We start from the raw sequence: 27762 nt of genomic DNA on the forward strand, positions 1-27762 counted from the left end.
CTAAAACTGATATCATGATATATAATACTAATACTATCATACAGTAAAAATTTCATACTGTTAAGTAATCTCAATTCTTATTACCGGAGACTAAGCACACTGCCTAAACAATACCATTTCAATACAAACTTACTAGACTAATTCAAATAACCATTAGAAAAGTATTCAAACAAATTTATTTTCATAATAACTTGAACTGGTCAAAAACAATTCATTATTAGAATTAGCATTAGTTCAGGCATACGATGCAAGAAAGCAAGCTTATACAGCATCAGCCAAAAAGAAAAAAAAAATATATATAGCCTTCCCATTTCATCCATCTATTCACTCAAAAGGTTTGTCTAGTTCAGCCTTAAATTTATTTAAGCTATCAACTTCCACAACAAGGGATGGAAGTCTGTTCCACCAACCAACTAGCCGCTGGCTAAAGGCAAATTTCCGCACATCTATCCTACATCTGTCTTTCCTCAATTTGAATTTATGCCCTCTCAGGTGATTATTCTGAGCAAGAGGAAGAATCCCATCAGCACTGAGCATGCTCAAACCATTCAAGGCTTTATACACCTCTATCAGATCACCTCGCCGGTGCCAAGTCTCCAGACACTGTAATTTGCAAAACTTAAGCCTTTCTTCGTAAGAACAACCTTTTGTTCCATTCACTAATCTTGTTGCCCTTCTCTGTACTCGTTCCAGCAGCTCTATATCCTTCTTGAAATGAGGTACCTGTACACAGTACTCAAGGTGTGGCCTGACCATTGCCTTATACAAGGGAATAATCACCTCCTTATCCCTGCTAGAAAGATTCCTGTATATCAATGAAAAGACACCATGAGCTACTCTTGCAGCCCATCTGCGCTGCTCAGAGAACTTCATATCTGCCTCCACAATTACCCCCAGGTCCTTTTCATTCTCTACCACTGTCAGTGTAGTACCATAGAGTTGATACGTTGCTCTGGGGTTGCTGTTTCCCATATATAGTACTTTACATTTGTCAATGTTAAACTTCATTTGCCACCTCTCAGCCCATCTGCTCAACCTTTCCAGATCCTGTTGCAGCAGCACAGCATCAGTAATGTCCTTAACAACCCTACCAACCTTTATATCGTCTGCAAACTTGGACATTAAGCTTGATATACCATCATCAATATCATTTATAAATACATAAAACAATAATGGACCCAACACTGAACTCTGAAGGACTCCACTAATAACATTAGTCCACGATCAGCAGTGTCCATTGATTACCACTCTGTATTCTCCCCCTCAACCATCCCTTTATCCATAGCAGCAATCTGCCTCCAATGCAACACTGCTCCAGCCTGTGCAGCAGTCTTCCATGTGCAACAGTATCAAAAGCCTTTCTAAGATCCAAATATTCCCTGCATCCAGTTCTTTTGTGACTGCATCGTAGTATCCAATCAAATTGGTCAGGCAAGACTTTCACTTAACAAAACCATGCTGTGTCCGAGCTATAACTGAAGTCTTGTCTAGATGATCATGCAGTGCTTCCATTAATTTTCCTGGAACAGAAGTTAAACTCACAGGTCTATAATTACTTGTGTCAGCCTTTGATCCTCCTTTGTGAATTGGGGTCACATTTGCACATCTCCAGGCTATGTGTACCTTCCCTGAGTCTAAAGAAGCTCTCATAATTATAGCTAAGGGTTTGCTTACTTCCTTTGCTGCCTCCTTTAATATAACTGGATAGATCCCATCCACCCCAGGTGCCTTTCTTGTATTTATCTTCAACAATTTCTCCTCCACTTTCCTCTCAGTTATTACAAAATCATCTAGCTCACTGCCAGAGTTTACTTTACCTCTGACATTCCCCTTCCTCAATAACTACTCATGTGTGAATGTAGATGCAAAATACTCATTTAGTTTGTTAGCCACCTGAGCAGGATTCTCAATTGTTGAACCATCAATATCCAGTGGACCAATCTGATTCATCCCTTTCCTTCTAGAGTTTACATAGGTAAAGAACTCTTTTCTGTTTTTCTTTACATCCTTTGCCAAGGATTTCTCATAATGTGCCTTTGCCTGCCTAATCTACTTTGTGAATTAGTTACAGACCAGCTTATATCTATCATAGGCTTCCATGTCACCCATTCATTTATATGTATCCCATGCATTTTTCTTCTCTGCCATATGTCTCATTAGTTCATCCATTGAGGCCAATGAACAATATTTCTTAGTTGGTATGTAAAGCCTAGTAACTTCCAAGATAAGTTCTTTGAATGCTTCCCATTTTGAATTTGCTGTTGGTAACATCATCAGTTGGTCCCACTGTATAGAATTTAAATACTGCCTCAGACCATCACAGTCCCCTTTACGAAAGCAAAACCCTTCCCTTTACCCCTGATGGTAGTTACCTCTTTGAGTAAATCCCACTTCAGCACACTGTGATCATTGCCACCTAGTGGTTCCTTTATCTGCAGATTCTTAATGCATGAAGAATCACTACTGATAATCAGATCAAGAGTATTACTCCCTCTAGTTGCCTCCCGAACATGCTGATGTAGAAAACAATCATCCAATAAATCCACAAAAGCCTTGCTAGTGTGTGAGTGACCAACCCACAAATTCCAGTCAATACCTGGGAAATTAAAATCTCCCCATTATAAGACTCTCTGATTTACTAGCCCACTCTATTTCCCTGTACAGTTTCTTATTATACTCATCAGAGTCATTAGGCCTATAGCACACTCCTACTCTCAATTTTGATCTCCCAATGATTATGTCAACACCAAACTGACTCGACACTGCACTGTCCAGCGATGTTTGTTTGTTGTTTGTTATTTGGTTTTTAGGAGCATTAGCAACTAAGGCCATATTGCTCCCTGAAATGCTGTGGCCATTCCCTGACCTTTCCGCATCCTCCGTATTTGGTGGTGACGGGCTCGAACCCCGGTCTAATCAAGAAGCATGTGCTACGCACTGCTGCTGCTCCTCCTTCCCACCTGGCTACGGAGGCGCCCTGTCCAGCGATGTCGACTGGCTTCACTTCCTTGGATTTTATGTGTTTCTCAACTAACAGCATAACCCCTCCCCTGTCTATCCTTTCTGTACACATTGCATTCCCCAAATTCCAGTTCTGCATTCTTATAACTGTGTGACACCACGTCTCTGATATCCCAACAGTATCTGCCTTTGATGTTTTGAGCAATACCTCAAATTCATCAAATTTATTTCCCAAACTCCTAGCATTGGTGTACACGCAAGTATACATGCACCTGTTCCTATTCTCAGCTACCCTAACACAACCCATGTGTTTACTTGTACCGCAATGACTCCCAGTTGTCTCCGAAATATCCTGCATCTTGTTTTCCAGGCTGCTGCTCATTCCAATAGAAGCAGTGCAAGAATCACTTTCACCTCTGCCAGTGGCTACTGTTAATCTATTAGTCCTTGTATCCCCCCAAGCTAAGGCACCTCCATAGCCAGGTGGGCAGGAGCAGCAGTGCGGAGCACACGCTTCTTGATTAGACCGGGGTTCGAGCCTGTGACCACCAAATACGGAGGATGCAAAAAGGTCAGGGAAATACCACCAGATATCCCTGGAGCAATATGGCCTTAATCGCTAATGCTCCGAAAAAAACAAATAACAACAACAACCCCCAAGCTAGCAGTTTTCCGACCCACCTAACACTGCCTCGATAGCATCAGCAAATATTCTTGCACCCTTTCTATTTAAGTGTATCCCATCCCTGTAGAAGCAGTCTCTCCTGTTAAAAAGTACAGACCAGGCTGAAAAAAAATTCTACCCCTTGAGCCTTGCAGTCTTTCCAGGGCCGAATTGATCGACAATGCTCTCATCATATACTCCCTCCTATCGTGTCTGGGCAGAATTGCAGACACTTTCAAATTGAACCCTAATTCACGGCTTTTTTTCAACAGTGACCTGTACTTGTTAAGTAATTCTGCCGGTCTTCTACTCTTAATGTATCATTAGTGCCAACGTGTACAACTATATCACCTTTTGTGCCCTTTAAAGAAGATATCTGCTCTACAACATCATCAACCTTTGCCCCTGGCAGACATACCCTGGTCCTGTTCCACCTATCCTTTTTACAAAAAGCATGTTCCCCGTTTCCCTGACAATAGAGTAACCAACAACTACTAGTTTGACATATGAGTAAGTAGTTTGACATATGAGTAAACAGAAATATCATGCCATATGTACATACCCTGCACTTGAAGTAAACATGCCAGTGTCAGGAAAAGTTATATTTAAAAGATTCAATAATGACTTATTTCATTAAAAATAAGGACAAATCCAGGAAATGTGCAAAGCCAAACATTCCATCAGAGCAAGCTGCACTGTTCTCATCATATAGTAGATAACTACAGACATAAATTTGAAAAGTCACCCGCTACCATATGCCTTTATGTAAAAATAATGCTACTATGACAAATGAACAACTCTATAGTGGGTATCTGACAAGAAGCAGCAACAGATGGATCTAGCATCAATATGTCATGATCTATCAGCCACCTAGTAATCCAGTTGTGTAGCTAACTACCAGAATATGAAGTCAAAACTTTCAACAAGGTGACAGTTTCAAAACATCAATAATGTTATAGCAGCATGAAAGTTTGGCCAAAATTCAATGGTGGTAGACAAACATGTTTAGCATTTGTATCTGCAGCTTCTTATCAACCTCATGTCATTTATTTGAATCCTAGGAAGAACTTCTCAATTTTAACTAGACAATGCACCAACCCAAAACGGTTTCAATTAATGGTATTCCTAATAACTGCCCACTGGACTTAAACACAATGGAGACTGTGTAAAGAATACTATCAAAACAGGATGGTTGCCACTTCAGTAATGTGGAAACTCTACAAATAGTCATCTTTCATACATAAACTGCAAATTCAGATAATCATACCCATTGAATCCCTGCCAACTAGACCATTTAAAGTTCAAACTATACTGAAAATAAAAAGAAAGAATGTTGAGGCTAAGAAAAACAAAACTATATAAAGTAAAATAAAGCTTATAAATGCAAAAGAAAGCATCAATCTACCCTCACAAGATTTAGACCAATCATACATTGATTGATTGATTTTCATTTTATGGCACACTGACTACACAGGTCATGATGTGCCAAGTCCAAAGATAAAATATGTACTTTTAAAATCAGGCAACCTAAAAATAGGTTACGATGTAAAAATGTATAAAGAAACTAGAGTACATGATAGATATTTAAAAGAAAAAAAAAAAAAAAAAAGGTATTTAAACATTTAAACATATTTGCACAAGATCATAATTCGTAGAAAGTAAAACTTCTGACATGTTTTTGTCAGATTTATAAATACGTGTCTGATAAATATGTGACTGCAATGTCAGCCAAATCATTTCCCCCAATCCCAATGTGATTGAGGATCCAGCAAAGCGAATATCATTACCAGATTCCAATGTAGTCTCTGCTGCACTTGGGACTGGACAGGATAAGAATTATGATACAATGCAAGCTCTATGCCATGCAACTCTGCGGTGTATATGGTGCATAATATCATGATATGGTATTTGATATCAGCGCCAGCCACAAGCATGTTTGACCAGTTCTGACAAACAGGACCACCGTGCTCAAATGGTCTCAATAATATCAACCGCATCTTTTCCACATTTCCATCAACAAGCCTACATCCGTCTTAATGTTTAGTTACCCACATTATCGTCCCTCCAAGAGTGCTTGCATAAGTCAACTTGAAAACTGCTAGAAGTAGAACATGTACTTCATTCTCAATGTGTAAGTTTCATTTGATGTCAAACATAGGTCATTATTTTTAAAAAAAAAGGACCCCAGGGCCCGCAAGTCATTCTTGAACAGGGCCCCACAAATTTTGCAGCTGGCAATGTTGGATATCATAGTGTCTCAAAGGCAGATGCACATCCCACTGAAACACTTCTAACTGTGAACTATCTGTGTAGGCTGTGAAGAAGTCAATATTCAGCTTGGGTTGCTCTGTCACTATGCCAACCACCTACCAAGATGGTGGAGAGAGTTGGCATAGTGACAGAGCAACCCTGTCTACTGTGATATATAAATCTCTCAACAACTCCCTGATACAAATTCCAAAACAATAGTTGGCAGTCTAAGAGGTGTTATGAATTTTCCCAGCATGGATCAAACATGGATGTCCACATGGGATGATCTAGCAGGGATTTCTGCTTAAAAACATATTGCAGAGATAACTGCTTTCAAAGCAATAAGGATAGCTCATTTGCTTACACATATAGACTTTGGACAGGAGATGTTCTAAATGCTCCAGAAGCAAATAGCATGATGGTAGATGGAATGCAGTCACCAGAGAGCATTCTTTCTGAAAGATGTATATACCTGGGAGCCATAATCTAATTTTGATCACCAAAGTGCACAGTCCATGGAGTAAAATGGAACTGATCTGCACTAAAAAAGTAGAAGGGGGAGCATGGAATTTGTTCAGCTGTCTCATGCATTCTGCATGCAGTTTACAAATACGTTAACTTTTTTTTATATAGTATGAACCAGAGCTGTAATGTTCAATACGTTCTACGTTAATATCAATATTTGTAAAATTATCAGAGAAGTTTACCTCAATATAATGCGTAGAACACTTCCGTATGATACTCTCCAGAAATTAAAATGAAAAAAATCGAAAAAAATAACAAATAATTAAAAATCAATTTAACACAATTAAAAATAGGAAAATTAATTAAAAGAATTTTTAATTAATTTTCCTATTTTTAATTGTGTTAAATTGTGTCAATAAACAAACGTTTGCCTGCGGGCAAACGTTTGTTTATTCTGTTGACCGTATGTAAATAAACATACGGTCAACAGAACACACCGAGGCGGGTACCGCCTGCTGCCAGCCTCGGTGTGTTCCATCAACCATCGGAAGAAGACTTGTTTGTCTCCTGCTACTAAAGTCAATGCAGACTTGCATTTAAAAATTCAAATTTTTAAATGAGCCAGATGAAAATGTTACCGCGAAGGAGATAACGGTAAAAGAATTAGATGAAATCTTTCGTATCGCATAGAACCTCAAACAAAAGGTTTAATGTTCTCTGCGATATTTATTTCGCCAGGGTCCAGAGAAGATTGTTGTCGGCTATCGGAAATTGATTGACGAAAAGAGAAAGTCAACACTGTTCAAATATTTCCGCAACAGTAATTTCTTCATTGTGTATTTTATGTCAGAGGTTCCCAAAGTTTCTCGGTTCACGGCGCCTTTAATGTCTCAGCAATTTTTTCAAGGCGCACCCAGACCAAAAGAAATACCTAACAGTTTCGTTTAGTAGTTAGGTACAAACAACTTAATAAGAAATGCCGAAACTGTGAACTACCTCGAGCTAGTAGTTCGCGCGGTGTCCGACAGATGTCGAGTATCGCTGTGTTTCCCTCGAAAATTTAAAATATTCCGCGGCGCACAGTTTAAGAACAGCTGTTTTATGCAATAAACATTTAATTCCATAATTATTTTCATTATCTTTTACATTATATACAGTTAAAAAGTTATTTAAAAGGTATTTTTAAAATTCTTTATGGACATTCCAGAAGGTCAAGGACCAATTATAATTTTTCCTATTGGTTATGATATTCGATTAACGCGTTTCCGTTTTGCGCGATGCGCTCGCGGGACGAATTAATCGCGTTAATCGAGGCCCGCCTGTATGGTCTTCTGTGGTGAGAACCTGAAACAGTTCAGGTGAATTGAGGAAATGACTGAGAAAATATATTAGTCAACACAGAGCACACTGTTTACAGTTAGAGGTTGTTTAGCAGTGATTTCACTTTGATGGCAGAAAACATTTAAAACTGATCATTGGGATAGTTTCTCTTAAGAAAAGGACCAAGAGAGGTTGGGTCCTATATAAAATGAGAAAGACCGACAGGATAAAGTTTTAATAAAAACAGGAAGGTGACCCCTAAAACTGATTATAAAAGGTCTCCAAAGTTGTCATATTTTTTTTCCATACCAAAATATGATAGACAACAGGTGCTCTATTTGAGAAAAGCATCTTGGAGAGATATTTCTAATGTAATTAAATATTTCAACATGGACGTGTTTTTTTGGAAGTTGAACTGTAGACGAGGTCTTTTTCTTCTAAATACCATAGGACTAGTATTGACCATTCTCTCCAAGACTTCAGAAACAGCTATTCAAAGCAATAGGACAATAGTTAGATTGAACTTCAAGATCCTTTCCTGGCTTATCAAAAGCAAAGACCAAGTGTCTAAAAACTTTTCAAGAAGGAGTGTTATACAAAAAGGACCCATGAGCCATAGAATTTTGCAGAGGGGTTTAATTGTTTCATAATTCTTCATCTGGTCCAACAGCAGTCACTTTGTGCAAGAATTAAAACCGTTTTTAAGTGTGTGATTTTCTATTTTCTCTTTCAAACCCAAGAATCCAGGATAATACGCTGATGTTTCAAGGACATTATAAAATGTTTCCCTAAGAGCATCTGCAATAGCAAATCCATTATATTCCAGGATCAAGAAAGGGTGTGATGTGTATTTTCCCTTCATTTTCCTTAAGTTGGCCCAGATCACTTTAAGGCTGTTTTTGACTGGGTGATGGTGGAAGTGAAAACATATCCATGATTCCCTGGTTCTGATGCTGAATAACATCAGAGCTCCAACAAAGTGTTTTTAGTTGAACTTGTGTTTAAAATTGGTGATATATGGAAACTGCGAAGCAAGAACTCCAGCAATGATTTCTGGAGACAAAAGAGTCTGATCAAACCATTGTTGGAGATTTAATTTGTAAATTCTGCAAAATTAGCTCTGCTCAAGGTGCTCCCAGAAGCATAAGACCATCTGTTTTAACACAGGAGAAATTAGATGGCATTTCTGACTGAATGCTATGAAACCCATCAAAATCAATCAAGAAATTGTTGCAATAATGTACACTGAGCTACAGCTTCACTCAAAGCTTTTATGAAGGAACTGAAGTTGTTTCCTTACAAAGTGTCAGCCTTACAGGAACTGAAAGCTGCAGATTATCAAGAGGTTAAATTACTACAAGTGGTTTACTAATTTTATTGTTCAAAATGGAGAGGAAATTTTGAATGTAATGTTTTAACACAGATGAAGCTTGGTTTTGCCTCTCAGGCTATGTCAACATACAAAACACACACCTATGACATCCTGAAGAAAAAAAACAATTCGAGCACCTTTACAGTCGCACAAAATTGGCTTTGGGTTGCTATTTCAAGTAGGCATATTCACTGGCCAAATATTTTTTTGCTGACACCATTCACTAATTGTGTTCCCATTTATTGGCCAGTTAAATAGAGATAAAATTACCAATGCATTCTTCCAACAAGATGGTGCCATAGCACACACAGTCTGTCACCAATGGAATTACTGGAAGAAGTCTTCATAGAATGCATAATTTCAAGAGGAATTTGGCCTCCATGTCCACTCTACCTCTTGCTACCTGACTTCTTATGAGGAGCAACCAAGTCCAAGGTTTATGAAAATAATTCAAACAGTATTGCTGGTTAAGAGCAGCAATTAAAAGTTACATGCAGTCTAATGTGGCTGAAATATTACATACAGTGTTCGCCAATAAAATGAAGGGAGTCACTGTGGGTTAAGGAAATAGCACTTTCAGCACATACTCCAAACGCAGTATGTAGTATTTGTAAATAGTATGTAAAATGTTTGCCAATAAAGTGAATATTGTATGTCTAGTGATGCTTTGGAGAGACATTTCAATCACTCTGAAACTTCAGTTCTCTGTCGAAGTGACATTATCTGATTCATTACGTAAGTTTTTGGTAGATGATCACCAAGGTGTAAATCAGTGTGTGGACAGGAGTAAAGTTCTGGCATTTACACTACACATAGTAGGAATGGTCCAGCCTTTGTGATACTAGGACCTTGTTGGGATCCCAGAAGAAGGATTTACATTACTGGGATTCACAAAAGTTTTTATTTGTGTGAATTGCCAGCGCTCCCCACCCACCCATTATAGAGCCCAAATAGATGGATTCCCACTACCTGAAAAGCAATAAATGCGCCTGTTAATTCCTTGCACTCTTCCCATTTATAATTGCTGATTGTAACATTGATTGGTCCCACTGTATTGAATTTAAACTGTCTGAGACAATGTAGTCACTTTTAAGAAAGCAAAAACCCCTCCCTTTACCCCTGATGGTAGTTACATCTTTAAATAAATCCCACATCAGTACACTGTGATCACTACCACCTAGTGATTCCTTTATCTGCAAATTCTTAATGCATGAATAATCACTGCTGATAATCAGACCAAGAGTATTACTCCTTCTTGTTGCCTTTCTAACATGCTGCTATAGAAAATAGTCATCCAATAAATCTACAAGTCTTGCTAGTGTGTGAGTGACCAACTCACAAGTTCCAGTCAATATCTGAAAAATTACAATCCCTATTATGAGACATTCTGATTTACTGGCCCACTATTTCTCTATACACCTGTTTGTTGTACTCATCGGAGTCATTAGGTCTATAACACACTCCTACTCTCATTTTTGCTTTCCCAGTGCTTATGTCACATCAAACTGACTCAACATTGCACTAGCCACCCATGTCAACTGGATGCACTGCCTTAGATTTTATGTGCTTCTTTACTAAGAGTATAAACCATACCCCCTCTTATCCTGTCTGTCCTTTCTGTACACATTATACTTTCCATATTCAAATTCTGCATCCCTTATATCTGAGTGACACTTCTCTGAAATCCTAACAATGTCTGCATTTGATGGTGATATTAAATTCAGGTGTTAAGCACCAAAGCAAGAACACCTATGATGCGTTAGTATATTGTGCCAGCAATTTAAATTACATCGCATTTTAAGGCAAAATGCCTCAAGTTGCGTAGCGAGTTAACATGGTTATTACAGACCATCAGGCATCTCTCATATTGTGGAGTTATACTTCACAACTGCCTTGCCATCATTGCAACACCAGTGTGCCTGCCCACCCATCGAAGAGGAGCCAATCAGTCCCAAAACATAATGATGTCAATCTTATAACTATTTAGTAGTTAGCTGCGAGCAGATCTGATGCATTTGCACAAACTTGTAAGCATATATTGTGTCAGTAATTGCATGTATTCTTCAGTGAAGTTTTTTTTTTTTTTTTTTTTATTCTGCTTGAAAAATCGGTTTCCAGGAGAAAAAACCATCAATCCTTGCCTAAGACTAACTTAGTCACACTTCAAAAAAAAAAAAAAAAAAAAACCCCACAAAGGTTCCTCACATCATTAACAGGATTGGTATAACCAGGCCTTTACCACCTGGTGTGGGAGGGTGGTGATTAGAGCCACTATACTACCTGCAAGGGCAATTTATGTAAAAGTAGTTTGATATATCATACATGTACAATGTGCATGCACACACATATATATAAATGAATATATGTAACCCCTTAAAGGTAATGTTTAAAAAGTTACATAGAATAAAAAGGTATTCAGTTGATGAAAGATTAATGAGTCAGATATGACAGATACTCAAAGCACAAAGCAGCATTAAAGGATGCAGGAGTATACATAAGTTTGTATTAATATATTGAATAAAGTGTGCATAAATGGATGTGAAAGTTACACAAAGTGCCAGTAACTAGAAGGGTGAGGATAGTTGAAAAAGAAGTGTAGTAGATATGTGAAAGGATGTTAATATCCTAAAAGTTATGATGAATTAAGAAAATTATGGGCTAAATTACTAAGCTAATAGAAGGTTGGAGAACTGTAAAGAAAAATTAGTATGGCAAAATACCAATAAAACAAAAATAAAGATAAAAAATAAAAATAAAAAGTGGTACAGCTGTCATCAGATATGGGGGGGGATCATATTTAGGTAATGGTTGAATATAGGTAAGGCAAAAGTGCCTGATCTGATGTCAGCTGCAACAAATATTGATACATGATCAGGTATTTCATCAGGGAACTACACCTGACCATGCATCAGCAACTGCATTTCTATATTTGTCCATTGTAGAAGAAAAGTAAATGGCCAAAAAGAAACAAAAATGAAATTAGCACTTTCTAATACTGTATGGAAATTCAATAGTTCAATAAATAAATTTGGAACAAGCACATAGTATAGGGTGAGGTATTAAATTGAGGATGGGGAAGGAAAAAAAGGAGTATTTTAGATAAATAAAGACTAAAACCTCACCTATACCATGTGCTTGTTCCAAATTTATTTATTGAACTATTGAATTCCAATCTACACAAAATTACATCCTTTAAATCCTACACATTTATATTAACCATATTTATTTTAACTTGATCCTTATTTTTACTTTAATAAATTGGGCCTACTTTGTCCATACAGTATTAGAAAGTGCTAATTTCATTTTTGTTGCTTTTTGGCCATTCACTTTTTCTTCTACTACTATGGACAAGTATAGAAATGCAGTTCCTGATACATGATCAGGTATAGTCCCCTGATGAAACACCTCATCATGTATCAATATTTGTTGCAGCTGACATCAGATCAGGCACTTTTGCCTTACCTATATTCGACCATTACCTAAATATGTTCCCCTCATATCTGATGACAGCTGTACCACTTTCTATTTTTAATCTTTATTTTATTGGTATTTTGCCATACTAATTTTTCTTTACAGTTCTCCAACCTTCTATTGGCTTAGTAATTTATGATGAATTAAGAAATTATAATTTCTTAATTCATCATAACTTTTAAGATATTAACATTCTTTCACCTTTCACATATCTACTACACTTATTTTTCAACTATCCTCACTCTTCTAGTTAATGGCACTTTGTGTAACTTTCACATCCATTTATGCACACTTTATTCAATATATTAATACAAACTTTATATATATATAAATTTTAAACACCATCCTACAACTTGGATTGCTCATCCAGCAAAACACTTTACCTGATCATTTGATACACACAATTTACTTCTCAGCCTCAGTAGCTTTGGCGCAAAAATAAACTTCCTACAATATTTCCTCAACTTTCATCTCCTCTTACATGAATGCATCACAAACAGCCAAACTAACAAAACAAATTTACTTACAAAAACATCCAGGTCTCCTAAAAACTTCTTAATTTGTTTCAAATATATAAATATACTGATTCATTATGTAAATATCAACTAATTTATGCACATTTTCATCTATAGTTTTTCTGACAATTTCCACTTAAAATTTTTCTGATAAAATCTCAAATCATCAGTTTCTTAAGTCACAACTCACCGTGTCCTAATTTTTTGTTCTACAATTATTTCTGCTTTGAAGACTGTACTTATACATGGGGTACACAATGATCACTTCCATCTAGATGGACTCAGCTGGCAGAAATGCAAGTGCTTTTATTATTACTAATAAACACATACAATTTGTAATACCACACATTCAAAGCAACAAAATGGATTTCATTTTGAATACCAGACATTCAAAGCCACACTCTCTTGACCTTTCTCACCAATAACACTTCCAAACTGACATTGATTGTCCTCTACACATCTCAGTTCCTAACATAACAATCGTCTCTTCTCCATTGGAGCCCAAATATCCCATAGCCATTTTCAGTAGTGTCATTTGGAATTACAACAATGCAAAATGGGATAATATGCACAATTTATATTCCTTTTCTTCTTGGTTGGACTACTGTTTTAAAAACTTCTGATTTTAATATTTACTATATATATTCTAATATATAATTTATTCTAATCTAATATATGTGCACCTAATTTTAGCAAGCTGACATTTGTATAAAAAGTAGTCAAGCTATATCTGGTCTCTGGTCAAAGCTTATGGCCTCAAGTTCTGTCATCTAGATTTCCACCAACATTACACCCTGGTGGATCAATTTAAGCCTCATCTAAAATCTGTTTTGGCATCTTACCTTTCCTCTAAATTTTGAAATGATGATCTACCTTGATAAATCTCCTCCTTCTGTTCTAAACATATCCTATTCAATGTGTCTCCTACTTTCTAACTGAAAAAGATTAAAAGAACAACTTCAATGCCATTCAATTTCAAATACCATTCTCCACTTATCCTCCTTAAACTTCACAATGTGAATTAACTTCTGCTTGTATGGCATTTTATCCTCTTAATCCACTGGCATGTTTCTTTCATATAAAACTGTTCATAGCCTGCCAATTCTTAAGAAGGCAGAAAATCTCTCCCAATCATTATTTTACTACACTTAAAGCTCATAGAGTTGTTGGTCTATGGCATATCAGCCTCTTAGACAAACTGTGTCTGTGTATAATATCTGTACAAATGTACAGGTATAACACACAGTGAACTGAGCCACACTGAACTGCTGAACTGTGGGGGGGGGGGGTCATCCAAAGCGTCATTTTAATCAGCACATAGTTGACAAGAACTGCTGGACATATAAGACTCTATAAACAGCATTTGCAATATGTAACTAACAAATCTGTTGTGGTCAGACACATTTCAAAAATAGTCTATTCTCCTACTTCTGTGTGTGTGGAAAAGATCTGGGCATCTGCAGCTCCCTCCACCATTAAACCAGTAGCCCTTTCTAAGTATTAGCTCCTCAAGCTATATTTACTGCCCCATCTCTGGATCACAGCAATAGTAAACACAATCAACCCAAGACTCCATCGCTTATTGATTAAATAACACCAGTCTTAACAATTAAACCCTTGACCGATCTCATCTCCTCTCCCTTCTAGGAGAGCTATGCCTGGAGGATCCCAGTTGCTCACCTCTGGGCAACTGCACAGCTATGCTCTCTTCAAGCATGCCTTCACCTATCAAGGCCATTTCTTCCTCAGCAGATGCTATCACAAACCCAGGATCTGGATGTTGACCTCAAGTTTGGTCAGGATCTATTATACAGGTTTAGAAAACTCCGCGATGGTTGGCTGGGTCAACCACAGACAATCTCTGACCTGATGACCTACATCTCCAAATAATTTTCTGGACAATCGATGTGCTAACTGATCTTGTTAAAGGATCCTCCTTACATTTGGATCGAATTTCGAATGGGAACCTTGGAATGCTGACTGTGTTGGCCATGACAGTTATTTAATTCTGTTTTCTTATTCTACTATTTTTTTTTTTTTTTTTTTTAGTATATGGTATTTTTAATATACATATTTTATTATTTAGGTGGAAAATATCCTTATAACAAATTATTATCCTTATCCTTATAATAAATAACAACTGGCCAATGAACTGTAATGAGCAGCTTTAATCTGATGTATGCTATTTTCCAGCGAAGCCAGCAACAGTCCTCTTACAGATGCAATGCAAATGAAATAAGTCTCAAACAGCAGTCCATAATATTCTTTTAAGCGTTTTTGAAATACAAACTACAGTTAGCATAGGCTTTAAAACCAAACAATAAGCACAAGCAACAAGTTTTGCTGACTTCTACATTCAATTGTAGCCAGTTACAAGATTGGCTAGTGTTGCAATGCACCGTCATGGCCAAATTTCCAGGAGTTTGCAGATAAGATATGGATGTTGACCTCAATTACCACAGACATACATTCGAGATCTAGGAAGAAATGGCCTACAGAACTGACACCTACCACACAACCCGTGCATGTCATATCAGGGGCCTGTAGGATCTACAGCAGGTGTGTGAAACTCAGAAATGCTCACACGCTGTACTAAATAAATTTTCTTTTTATACACTGAGATGGCCAAAGTGTCAAAGCCCACAAGGTAGAGAAAATATAAGACCTTCACTGTATTTATCAGTTGCATGGGCACTAATGTGCACCTAGCACATCAATGGTGTTACTGGGAGAAATTAAATAATTTTTGTATTTCCCCTTGCAAAAAAAAAAATAAATAAATAAAAAAAAAAAACTTATCTCATAACCATCAACATTTATTGAGGTTTCTATGAGTTACAAAAGTTTATTTAAATCTTATATTAATGTATCTCATTTAAGTATCATCATTTACCACTGTTAATCTGCAAAATTTAACAACACTTAAGGGGACCACACTAAAAACAAAAGGCACACACGCAGCCTGCCAGTTCCACATACTTTGGCTATAGGAAACTTTCAGAGATTCTCTGTCCATTCATGATCCTATAGTAATAAATGCCATTTTATTTCTATGATTTTTTTAAAGGTTTCCTTCTTTTTGAATTGTTCTTTATTATCCACAAGAAGTTCAAGTGAAGTTTCCCAAGTGGGAAATTCCATCTGAGATATTGTTTGCTTGAGGTCTTGTATGACATGGTATAGAGGTGAATAATAATAATAATAATGGAACATAACTTCATAGCATGTATCCATAACTTGGGGCTCTTTGTTATTTCAGATAGAAGCAGAAAGTAAAAAAAATAAATAAAGTAAAGAGCACCATCAGATTGGCTTTGATTTATATTTAGTATGGCCAATAAAAGTGGGGCTATTTTCTCCAACAATGACCATTTAGATTTACATATTCCAATTATTGTCACCAAAACTTGGGTGGCCAATTCAGTAACCCTGACAGCAGCACAACAAACTTTGTAAACTTGAGAGCCACAAGCCTTCAATTTTATACTTAAAATTTTATTTTTAAAAAATGGATTAAGCAATAAAATTTTATTTTTCTGATTAATTCATTTTCAAATCACAACTAATAACTTTGTTTTAGTTATATTTTACACTGTTATTAGGCGTGTCTGCATGTATAAATGTAAAGTACTACATATGGGAACCAGTAACCCCAGAGTAACGTATCAACTCTGTGGTAATACACTTAGGGTGGTAGAGAATGAAAAGGACCTGGGGGTAATTGTGCAGGCAGATATGAAGTTTTCTGAGCAGTGCAGACAGTCTGCAAGAGTAGCAGAATTTTTCTAGCAGGGATAAGGAGGTGATTATCCCCTTGTATAAGGCAATGGTCAGGCCACACCTTGAGTACTGTATACAGGTCTAGAGGCCGCATCTTAAGAAGGATGTAGAGCTGTTGGAACGAGTACAGAGCAGGGCAACAAGATTATTGAATTGAACAAAGGGTTTCTCTTATGAAGAAAGGCTTAAGTTTTGCAAATTATAGTGTCTGGAGACTAGGCACGTGTGAGGTGATCTGACTGACGTGTATAAAACCTTGAATGTTTAGCATGCTCAATGCTGATGGGATTCTTCCTCTTGCTCAGAATAATTGCCTGAGAGGGCACAAATTCAAATTGAGGAAAGACAGTTGTAGAATAGATGTGCGGAAGTTTGCCTTTAGCCAGCGTGTGGTTGATTGCTGGAACAAACTTCCATCTGTCGTTGTAGAAGTTGATAGCTTAAACAGATTCAGGGCAGAACTAGACAAACATTTGGAGCCAGTGGATGGGTGAAATAAGGGTTTTTTGGTTTTTTTTTGGCTGATGCTATATAAGCTTGCTTTCTTGCATCATGTTCCTTTGCTAATTCTATATATATATGCACATGTGCCTGTTGTCTTTGCCATGTCTTCTGTCTGGCCCACAAGTAACATCATAGGTAGGGTGGCAGTATAAAACTTATACACAGATACACTTATCAGTGTATGATACTACACAGATACACTAATTAGTGCATACACTTATTAGCAGAGCATTATAACTTTGGCAGATCTGATGGGTCATGCTGGAGTATAAACAAGAACATTTCTATTAAATGTGTGCAACAGTTGAAGGTGTTCAACCGTTGTACATGTTTGTTTTCAATAAAAAAAATAACTTAAAATTAAACATTGCAATTTCCTTAGTATATTTAGCAATGTAATTAAGAACATAGAAGAAACAACCAATTAGGTGTAAAACACTGACTGACAGGGGCAACATGTTTGTCCCTGTCAGTCAGTGTCTCGAAATGGCTGTTACTTCATCCTGCCATCAAACCATACAGAATCTAAGTTTGGAGAACACAGAAACTCATAGGTGTTTCCACGAAACATAGAAAGGCACCTCTGATAACAAAAACATGTCATTGACTGTCGTGGTGCCAATCAATGCATGGCACACCATTAACGATATAAACGAAAGTCAGTCCAATGGAACAAAGAGACACGATACACACCCTTCATGTCCAATAAATGTGTCTGGGTATAGAAGATCCTAAAACTAGGGCATACAATACCAGGAACCCAGTCATTTTTTTCTGGTATTGATACAAAAAATATCAGTTTTTCGGTACTAATTAAAAAAATAATAATAATTGTTTATAATTTAATCACATAAAGGTTATAAAATCACCTTTATGTGATTATGACATTATCTCTACTATCAAATGTTAGATAAATCATCGATAGGACACCATGCAACACTGAAACCTGTCCACAATTCTTGGACAACTTCATGTCTGACCATATCGTATCTCCCAAGTCCCGTTCCTCCACTACTGACTTTAGTTCAACTCCACCAAGTGTTATTTTGGGGGTTGCTGTTCCCCAGGTGTAAGACCTTGCATTTTGCTGAATTAAAGCATATCTGCCACTTTTCTGACCATCCCGCAAGTCTATCTAGGTCACTCTGAAGAAGCTCTGCTTGGTGGCGATCATTAACTACTCTACTGATCGCCGCCAAGCAGAGCTTCTTCAGAGACCTCTTCAGTGGGTGGTTAGACTTCTTCTACCCACCCACCGAAGAAGGGCCAAATAGGCCTGAAACGGCACCAGGGGGAGCCTAATGATGTCCGGAGTGTCCAAGAATAGGTAACAACAGTCTTCCCCACTGGGGAAGCGTTGCCTATTCAAGGAGTTTATTATGAGTTTTTGAGTGGTGTGAGTTGAAGGAGTTACTGTCCCTTTCATTCTTCTACACCGTTTCTTTTCCTCTTCCACTCCTACTATTACTTTCCCTCTACCTTTTTGCTTTTCTAAGTCTAATAGGGAAAAGTAGATAGCCGAGTTATTATCCCACACATATACAAAATATGCCCTGAAACGGTGCCATCTGGGTGGTGGTATCCACTGAGAATAAATAACAACAGTCTTCTCCTTCGGGTGAAGCGTTACTTATTCGAAGTAGTGCAATGTCATGGCAACTCGTCATGAAGGTATTCACAATATGAGATGTAACTTAAACGATGCCACTATTGCAAATTTGCTAATCTATAATTAGCAGTGTATAAATGATGCAATTGCACTAAAATACACAGTCTTTCTTCAATATTTAAAAAACAAATTACTGAATGCATTTCGATCTTGATGCTATTTTTGAAAGAAGAATGTTGTAACCCCCCCCAGGAAGGTATATTTTCATGCTTTCCTTGGGGGGGGGGGGGGGGTTTATAACATTGGGTGAATGTCACAAAGAGAAAATTATGGGGAGCGACAAACTGTTGGATCTCAAGAACTTTCAGGCTGTGTGGAAAGAGAGTTTGGTTAAGTTCAAAGTGGTACTGGATAGCCACTTTTTGGCGATGAAGGTATGAATGATAAAGATACCCCCCCAGCAGCTCTCTGCTTACCCCCCCAGGAAGGTATATTTTCATGCTTTCCTTGGGAGGGGGGGTTATAACATTGGGGGAATGTCACAAAGAGAAAATTATGGGGAGCAACAAATGGTTGGATCTCAAGAACTTTCAGGCTGTGTGGAAAGAGTTTGGTAAAGTTCAAAGTGGTACTGGATAGCCACTTTTTGGCTATGAAGGTATGAATGATAAAGATACCCCCCCCCCTTAGCAGCTCTCTGCTTTATTACATCATTTGGTCATTATAATACTAGGGCAGCACTTTCATAAATAAACTACTAGCCCCAGGAGTAGGCATTTTAAAATAACTTATTTCAAAAGCACTTTAAATGGCATTTTTACTTAATTACTATAATGAAATATGCTAAATGTTTTTTAATGACATTAAAAATTAGTGATGGGCATAATCAAATGATTTTCACAATCGATTACATGCAAATTAGTTTATTACGATTTTGGCACAGTTGAAAATGGAAGAAGAAAAAACAAAGACACAGAAGTGCAAGGATTCGATCGGATGGTATCAAAAGTAAAAGCAACGTGCTGTTCCCACTTAGCTCAATTTAGGAATCTCTCTCCATTTTCATAATCGATTATATGCAAATTCTGATCACAAGGCTGAATTTAGTTTACGGTACCTCTCGTGTTAGAGGGTTGCGTGAACGTCGTGAACTGAGAAAAACAGTTGTAATTAGAAGGAAGGAAAAAAAAAAAAAAAAAACACTTATAAAAGAGGGGTCGTGTTTTTATTAGACTTTCATTTTTGTTTAGTGAAAAAAGGTTTTGTTTTTACGCGACTTCGGGAAGGATTCAAGCAAAAACCGGTCGTTGGCCACGGGGGTTACCATAAACTAAAGTTTTACCGGTCACAATATTATCGTAATATATATTATTGTGATCGATTATACTCAATCACCACTAAAAACTAACTATGAATACTAAAAATAACCGTTGCTATTTGAAATTGCTACGTTTTTCATCCAAAAATCCAAAAGGTAGCGATAAATAAGGAGTACTGCTCAAAATTAAAAGCTTTACGAAGCTTTTAATAAGCTATTTTGATACTGTCCTTCGACATTGACTTAGGACAAAACAAACGGAACGAAAATTTACCATAAGCAGCCTCCACCTGCTTTGGTTTTCACTAAAGTTCCGTTTTCGGAACTGATAGGAAAATTGAAGGAATTCCTGCGCTCTCAAGGAACCTGTAAATATGTTACTGGTTGCGACTTTTTTTTTTTTTTTTTGGAGGTGAGGGGACAAGATACAGTATATTTTCAACAGGTGTTAATATAATTAATTCCCGTTTTAAACTCCTTGACTGTTGGTTGTTTGGTTTAAGAAAGTGCAAGTTATCCCTTTTAGGAATCCTAAAAATGTATTCCAAACTGCTTTTGTTGAGGTTTCTAGTCTACAGTATTCGATATCCATCTCATTCTTCTCCTTTATTTCGCTAAAATTTCATGTTTTGCTTACAAGGATCTCACGTAGTTCTTAACATTGTCATCTGAAGATGCGCGAGTACACGTATCCTTCTGCAAAATGAAATCACTGTTAAAACATAACATCAAACGATGTCGACAACCCCATCTACATCTACCTGTTCACATTTATCAGTTGTTGTGCTACTGTTACTTGCTTCAACAGCAAAGAATTTTAGTGAAAACCAAAGCGGCCTCCGCCTCACACACTTTTACTAGTGCTGGACTTCTGGTATTTCTTTATTTGATTCATATCAGCCAGAGGAATCCCGTTATATTATGCAAAGACAACATACATTACTTGAATAGAACCAACTACAATTAGTAACACAATTTACTTATAGTTAAATAAAAACACTTTATTTCAATAATTAAACATTGATAACAGTATTTTGTAATCAATTTTTAAAATGGTTGGCACTGATCTATATTCCAGTTTCGAACTTTTTTCGGCTCAAGGACCTCCTGTTCACCCTACTCACCCCTCCCCCACTAATCATCATCATCTGTAGAGTTGCGCAGCAGTAACTTGCATTTTGGTGCAATCAGCGGCCACACTTGGAGCCCCCCCTCCCGACTCATATGATATTACATCACCAAGATCGAGCAACGCTCAGCAATTCCTCCCCACCTTAATATTAAATCCTGGAGAGGTAACGCCTTCAAAAATCTATAGAACGACGCAGCAGTACGGAAAGGCACATAATGCCGAAAGAAAAGTTTACGGATAGGTAGTAGTAGTAGTGGCATGTGATGCGAGAAAGCAAGTGTATGAGCTTATGCAGCATCAGCAAAAAAAAAAAAAAAAAAAACGCACCATTCCCTCCAAATGCCTGTCCAGTTCCTCCTTAAATTTATTTAACCTATAAACTTCCACGACAGATGGAAGTTTGTTCCAGCAATTAACCACCCGCTGGCTAAAGGCAAATTTCCGCACATCTATTCTACATCTGTCTTTTCTTAATTTGAATTTATGCCCCCTTAGGTTCATAATCTGAACAAGTGGAAGGATCCCATCAGAATTCAGCGTGCTCAACCCATTCAAGGCACAAACGTTAGAGAGAATAAACAGGCAAAAGCGATATGTGTAAAGAGTTTCATTATTAGCATGACTAGGCCATATGCAAATATAATCGCAAGAAAATACGAAATTAACTAAAACAAACGTCTTTTCAGCATTAAACTTTCGTCTATAGGTGAAAAGTAGTATTCAAATGTGTCACACATGGCTATGCTTTGCCAATATAAATTAAAGTTCTCTCGACTGCAATATCAGAAAATGATTCAGTTGGTATTTCATCAATGACACAGCGATTCGTGAAACTAAGCGCTGGAATGCAAGCCCCACACCTCACTCTTAAAATAGTAATAATAAAAAAAAAAACTGACTAGAATGAGATTAATGTGTTATTATTTTAACATTTGATGTATTTTTATTTTCTTCATAAAACTTAGAAATTAATAAACAAGCTACATAAAATATTAAATACAGTATGCTGTTATCTTCCAAAATTATTATTCAATGTGTAGTAAGGAAAGCTTGTACATAACATTATTATTCGTTGGAAAACAATGGGGAAGAAAGAAGGGCCATTACTCGTCTTGTAAAAAGAGATTACCACTTCAGTCCAGCGGATATTCAAAGCAATTTTGAATGTGCGTTTTATAAGTAAATAAATAGAAGAAGAGCTTGTATATGAAAGTATGAGTCACTAATACTAAGCAGTAAAGCTGGCGGAACGCTGTGGAAAGACTGTTTCAGTTCCATTATATTACATAAGATTTTAATATTATGCCTTTTTAACCCTGTCTTGGTCACAAGCCTTTTACTGGAATAAATGACCCCCGGTAATAACTTAATAACTAAACCAAGTAATTTTAATTACTTGCACAAATTACTCAAGATTTAATGATCAATAGCAGATGCGAAATGGACACCATCCGTAAACAAAAAAGCCTTCTGCAGAATAAAGAATATTCATTCAAAAATATTTTACCTTGTTTGCTGGAACAACATCCGATCACCATAGCAACGAAGTAGCTATTTTGAAGGACTATACCTGATAAAAAACAGAATTAAGGAAGTATCGCAAACGAATGTTGTTCCGATTTACCAACTTTTGATGACAAGAAATATTCACTACGCCAAGATCTTTCTTATAGTTACGTTCGCCCTAAATAACATGGCTTACGTGTGACATCACATTGTGCTAAGAGGATACCAACGTCTGGAATCGAGGACTAAGCTACTTCTGGCGGTTGCACGAGCACTTTACGGGATGCGTGAGGCAGATAACATTTAAGGAATATGAGAGTATGTGTGTCTCTCCCTATCGTGATACTACTGTGTGTCCCCCTTCACTCACACACGCTTTCCCTCTCAGAAGTTACACAGTCGATCAATACTGTCCTCTACTTTAAGTAGGATCATGTGACAATTCACTTTGCTAATAATACTAAATTTAAGTCTGTATGATTCCTTTATACTCAGTTATTCATTAAAAAGGCAATGGCCAAATAGATCGTTCGGTTAATTTAAAACGCAATGAATCGGAAAATAAAAATTAAGAAATACAGTCAATTGTTTTCAGAAATAATGTGTCTTTAAAATATGATGAAGTACAAAATAAATGTCATTACTGGCGCCATCTTCAGACGAAATGTTAAACTGCCATAGCAAAGTACCAAAAATTAGTTAACCATATAAACAAATTGAATTAAAATCAATAAATTTTTATACTCTTCGGTGCCCTTCGCCAGAGAAATTCACTATTACAACAACAAAGCTAAACAAAAAAAAAAAAAAAAACTCAGTTAACAATGGGCCGTGCATTTTTGCGATAGTGTATGAATTCGAACACATAACTTTCGTATGTGAGTCATTTAATAAATATTTTTATTATTATTTTTTATTTAGTTAGTTCATTTGAAGTTACAGAGTTAACCCCTCAGGTGTATGTTAAATGCCATGTGGCATCAATATATAACGTCTATAATTAGTTTTTCCAGCAAACCGACGAAGTGATGGCAATTACAATTGCTGTGGTAGCCGAGAGGGTTTAACTTCGCGTGGGCGCCTCCGTAGCCAGGTGGGAAGGAGCAGCAGTGCGTAGCACACACTTCTTGATTAGACCGTGGTTCGAGCCCGTCACCACCAAATACGGAGGATGCGGAAAGGTCAGGGAATGACCACCGCATATTCCCGGAGCAATATGGCTTTAGTTGCTAATGCTCCTAAAAACCAAACAATAAACAATATTATTTAACTTCGCCCCTGAACAGCCATATATGCTAAGGCATTAAACCAATCAACTTAATGAAAAACTACTGCACATGTATCCATCCCTGCGACGTAGGATCGCTCAATGAACTAAATGAGTGTTTCCCAACCTGTGGTCCGCGAAACTTCACAATAAAACAGAGCTCTCTCTCTCTCTCTTTGGTGATACAGATATATCAACAACGTAATCTACAGTGGCGGAAAATAGCAATTCACTACAATTATAACCTTAAAAAAAGTTATAATTGTAGTGAAACGTATAAGATATTATTTGATTACAGTCATTTTGTTTTCGCAAAGCAAAAGGTATTGCGTCAGATAGCGATTCTATTGCATCAAACAGTAATTGCAAGGTATTACATCAGCCGTTTCTATAAATACGGCGTTGGGTGTACACGCGCATTAGTATCCTGTTTTGCGGAGGTATAAGCATGGCTCCATATGTTCAGTTGACACCAATAAAAAAAAAAAAGTGTAGCTGTTACGCTGTCCCAGGAAGGGCTTTCTACGTGTGCTATCGCTGATAAAATAGTCCAGTCAACAGTATCCCGGGCGCTGAAATTAAAGCGTGAAATCGGTGATGTGAAGAGAAGACCTGGGTCAGGCCGTAAGAAAGTGACTACGCCGTTCCCAGATCGACATTTGAAACGACCATGCCTTCGTAATCGCCATGCTAATACTCCTGATCTAAAACTGGACTTTGAGATTGCCTCTGGTGTTGAAACAAGTGCACGAACTATCCAAAGACGGCTTTCGGAATGTGGTCTGCATGCCTATCGGGTCCAAGAAAAAACCTTTGTTGACCCAACAAATGAGGAAGAAGCGACTTGCTTGGGCTAAAACCCATGTTCATGGACAAAGGAGCAATGGGACACCGTCATCTTTTCTGCCAAATCGAAATTCAATCTGCATAGCTAAATTAAGCTTAAGGTGCAGCCATGTTCTTTAAGAAATGCTGGCATTACAGTGGTGGACTGGCCATGCAACAGTGCAAATTTGAACCCTATTGAAAATTGCTGGTACATACTGTCGTCTAAAATTGCTCAGAAGAAGCTAACAAGTAAGATTCAGCAGGAGGAAAGCACTGTAAGGGTGCGGTACCACGAAATTGGGCAACCATATCCAGAAGTTGATTAACTCTATGCCAGATCGTTGCAAGGCTGTAATTGCAGCTCGAGGAGGAACAACGAAATATTGAGGACTTATTTTGCTGATTTACAGTACACAATACTATTAAGTTAACTTGTCATTTCAGTTTATTCACGTAAATGTAATAAAATGTATGTTTGGTTGTCATGATTGCCATTTGCACGATTTCTCATATTTCCAATAATTACGCATTTTACCCTTTGGGATGATATTTATGGCAATTAGGTATATCAGGTGGAGTATTTTTATTGGATTTCATTCACAGAGATATATATCCCATCTAACAAATGCATTCGAACCCACAATGCAGCGCATAGCACATTACAGTAGAACCCGGATAACAAATTCGCGCATAAGTTTTCCCCTCTATTAGGTTTGGTTTCTTAAGTCCCAGTTTCACCTCTATATATTGTAATGCATTATTTTTCCGCGTAAGAAGTTTCCCAGGTAAAAAGTTTTATGATAAAGAATACACAGTCTATTATTGTAATGACGTTTACCCACTTAATACGTTTTTGAAATATACAAATTTTTTATTCTTAATTTCAAAATATATTAAACAATATGAACATTTTGATAATCGAACAAGTTATTGCATATCATCATTTTAGTTCGTAGTAAATCACTGAAGTAAGTGAAATGGCATCCTTTTTTGATATTCATGTATCTCATATTGTGAATGCCTTCACAACGATTGCCCTGATATTGCACTACCCCTAATAAGCAACGCTTTGCAATGCAGAAGACTAGTGTTACTTATTCGCGGCAGAAGTGGTATCTGCCGAGAAGTGTTGCCTCTTCGAGAATCCACTGTCGAAGCGTTCCTTATTCGAGGTAGTGCGATATCAGGGCAACTCGTTGTGCAGGCATTCACAATATGAGATATCACCAAACTAATGCCATTTCACCTACTTCGGTGGTTTACTACGAACTAAAATAAATTATGCTTGGCACTGACTTGGTCGATTAGTGAATTTTCCGTAGTCTGAGGCTTTCAGCGCTAAATCCTTTTTAGTAGAAACATTTTGAAATGGAAGTGACATCTTGCAATCGTTTTCATCAATATTCATAATTGGATACATCGACCACGTGAAGCACAGTGATGCATATATGCCGTTAAGTTCTGATGTTCAACTTTCCAGTTCTGAATTACTTAGCGGATTGTTGCTCTGTCTTATTGTAATTGTGACCTTTTAAGGTACGTTGGAACTTCAACGGAGCTGATCCAACTTGGTAATGGGTATTTGGTAAGGAGTTTAATGAACAGAATGTTAAGCAATTAGAAATCCTCAGTTTAAAAATGTTTCCCACATACACAATGAAATATTTATAAATTCTGAAATAGTACTTAAAAATTATCTTTAACTTATGTATGTGTATCTTTTCATTTTTATTTGTGTAGTTAATATTTCATACCCTTAGGTTATTTTCCCTTCTAAGAAGTTCTAAACGTCCAGTCCCTTGAAAAACTTATCGGGGTTCTACTGTATTTGCAAAATTCACAAGTGATGCAGTTTTTTTGTTCGTTACTGTATACTACATATTATTGTATTTAAACAACAGTTATTAATATATTTCCATGTTTTATGGTCCGTGGCTTTATCTCATATGTAAAAGTTGCCCGGTGTCTGAAAAAAGTTGAGAAACACTGATTCTACAAAAATAATAATACAAAAACCGCACTAAAACTAATATAAAATAAATCAAAAAAACAGCAAAATAAATAAAATACATCATGTGATGATGTTCAACAAATTATACTCAACTTTTGCTGAACACGAAGATATTTTAAGCCAGTGATTTCAACCTAATATATGTACGTTTTCGCATACTACCTTAGGTTGGAATCATCGGCTTAAAATGTCGCAATGTGGTACACGGAAAGGTTATTAGAAAATCAAGTTACAATTCTTTTGGTAGTTGGTATCTCATATATAATAAATCTAAACAAAATAAATAATAATAGTCTAAACCAAAGTTTAACTTTTATTTTTTTTAAAACGCGACTCACTTGACTTCTCTTAACTTTTCATATCCAAAGCATAGATAGAATTAACAAAAAAAAGTACTTATTACATATATTAAATGGTACCTTTGTGCTTTATCAGAATTTCTCAACCCACCGTGGTTCAAGCTCGCGGGACTTCTAAATACTATTAACGATTATATTCATGAATTACTGTAAACTCCTCTTGCGTGGTGGCCGCACATACAGAAGTATAAACGAGAACATTTTTCTGCAGTAAACCGGTGGATCGCGACCCACAGATCGAGAAACGTAGCCGAGTGGTCAGAGCCAAAGTGCAATAGCACTCTCGTGGACCGTGGTTCAAGACCATGACCTCATTCTTTCAGTAATGCTGATCTAAACAATGGACGGCAAACACAGAAGTGCTCTGTGTTTTGCTACTGTTCACAGCACTATACAGAATTACTCAACAAATATATATAAAATATTTTTT

At 37.0% G+C, this 27762-nt stretch overlaps 1 protein-coding gene across 4 annotated transcripts in view; it reads right to left on the reverse strand.

The window, feature by feature from the left end:
- Positions 1–27762, reverse strand: part of LOC150081042 (phosphatase and actin regulator 2-like) — a 286501-nt gene that overhangs the window by 194983 nt on the left and 63756 nt on the right. The window contains exon 1 of one of the 4 annotated variants that reach the window (XM_090381994.1): positions 23064–23168. The exons of 2 other annotated variants lie outside the window; for them this stretch is intronic. Coding sequence is in view for 1 of the 2 variants with exons in the window: in XM_090381991.1 (XP_090238117.1) it covers positions 22869–22899 (31 nt within the window). In the remaining variant the exon portion in view is untranslated. Of the gene's footprint in view, positions 1–22868; positions 22929–23063; positions 23169–27762 lie in introns of those variants that run through there. One more of the 4 variants, XM_090381991.1, reaches the window with a different exon arrangement.

Source organism: Mastigoproctus giganteus, chromosome 9, assembly GCF_048544385.1.
Source record: "Mastigoproctus giganteus isolate SK-2022 chromosome 9, ASM4854438v1, whole genome shotgun sequence".
Taxonomy (NCBI): Eukaryota; Metazoa; Arthropoda; class Arachnida; order Uropygi; family Thelyphonidae; genus Mastigoproctus; species Mastigoproctus giganteus.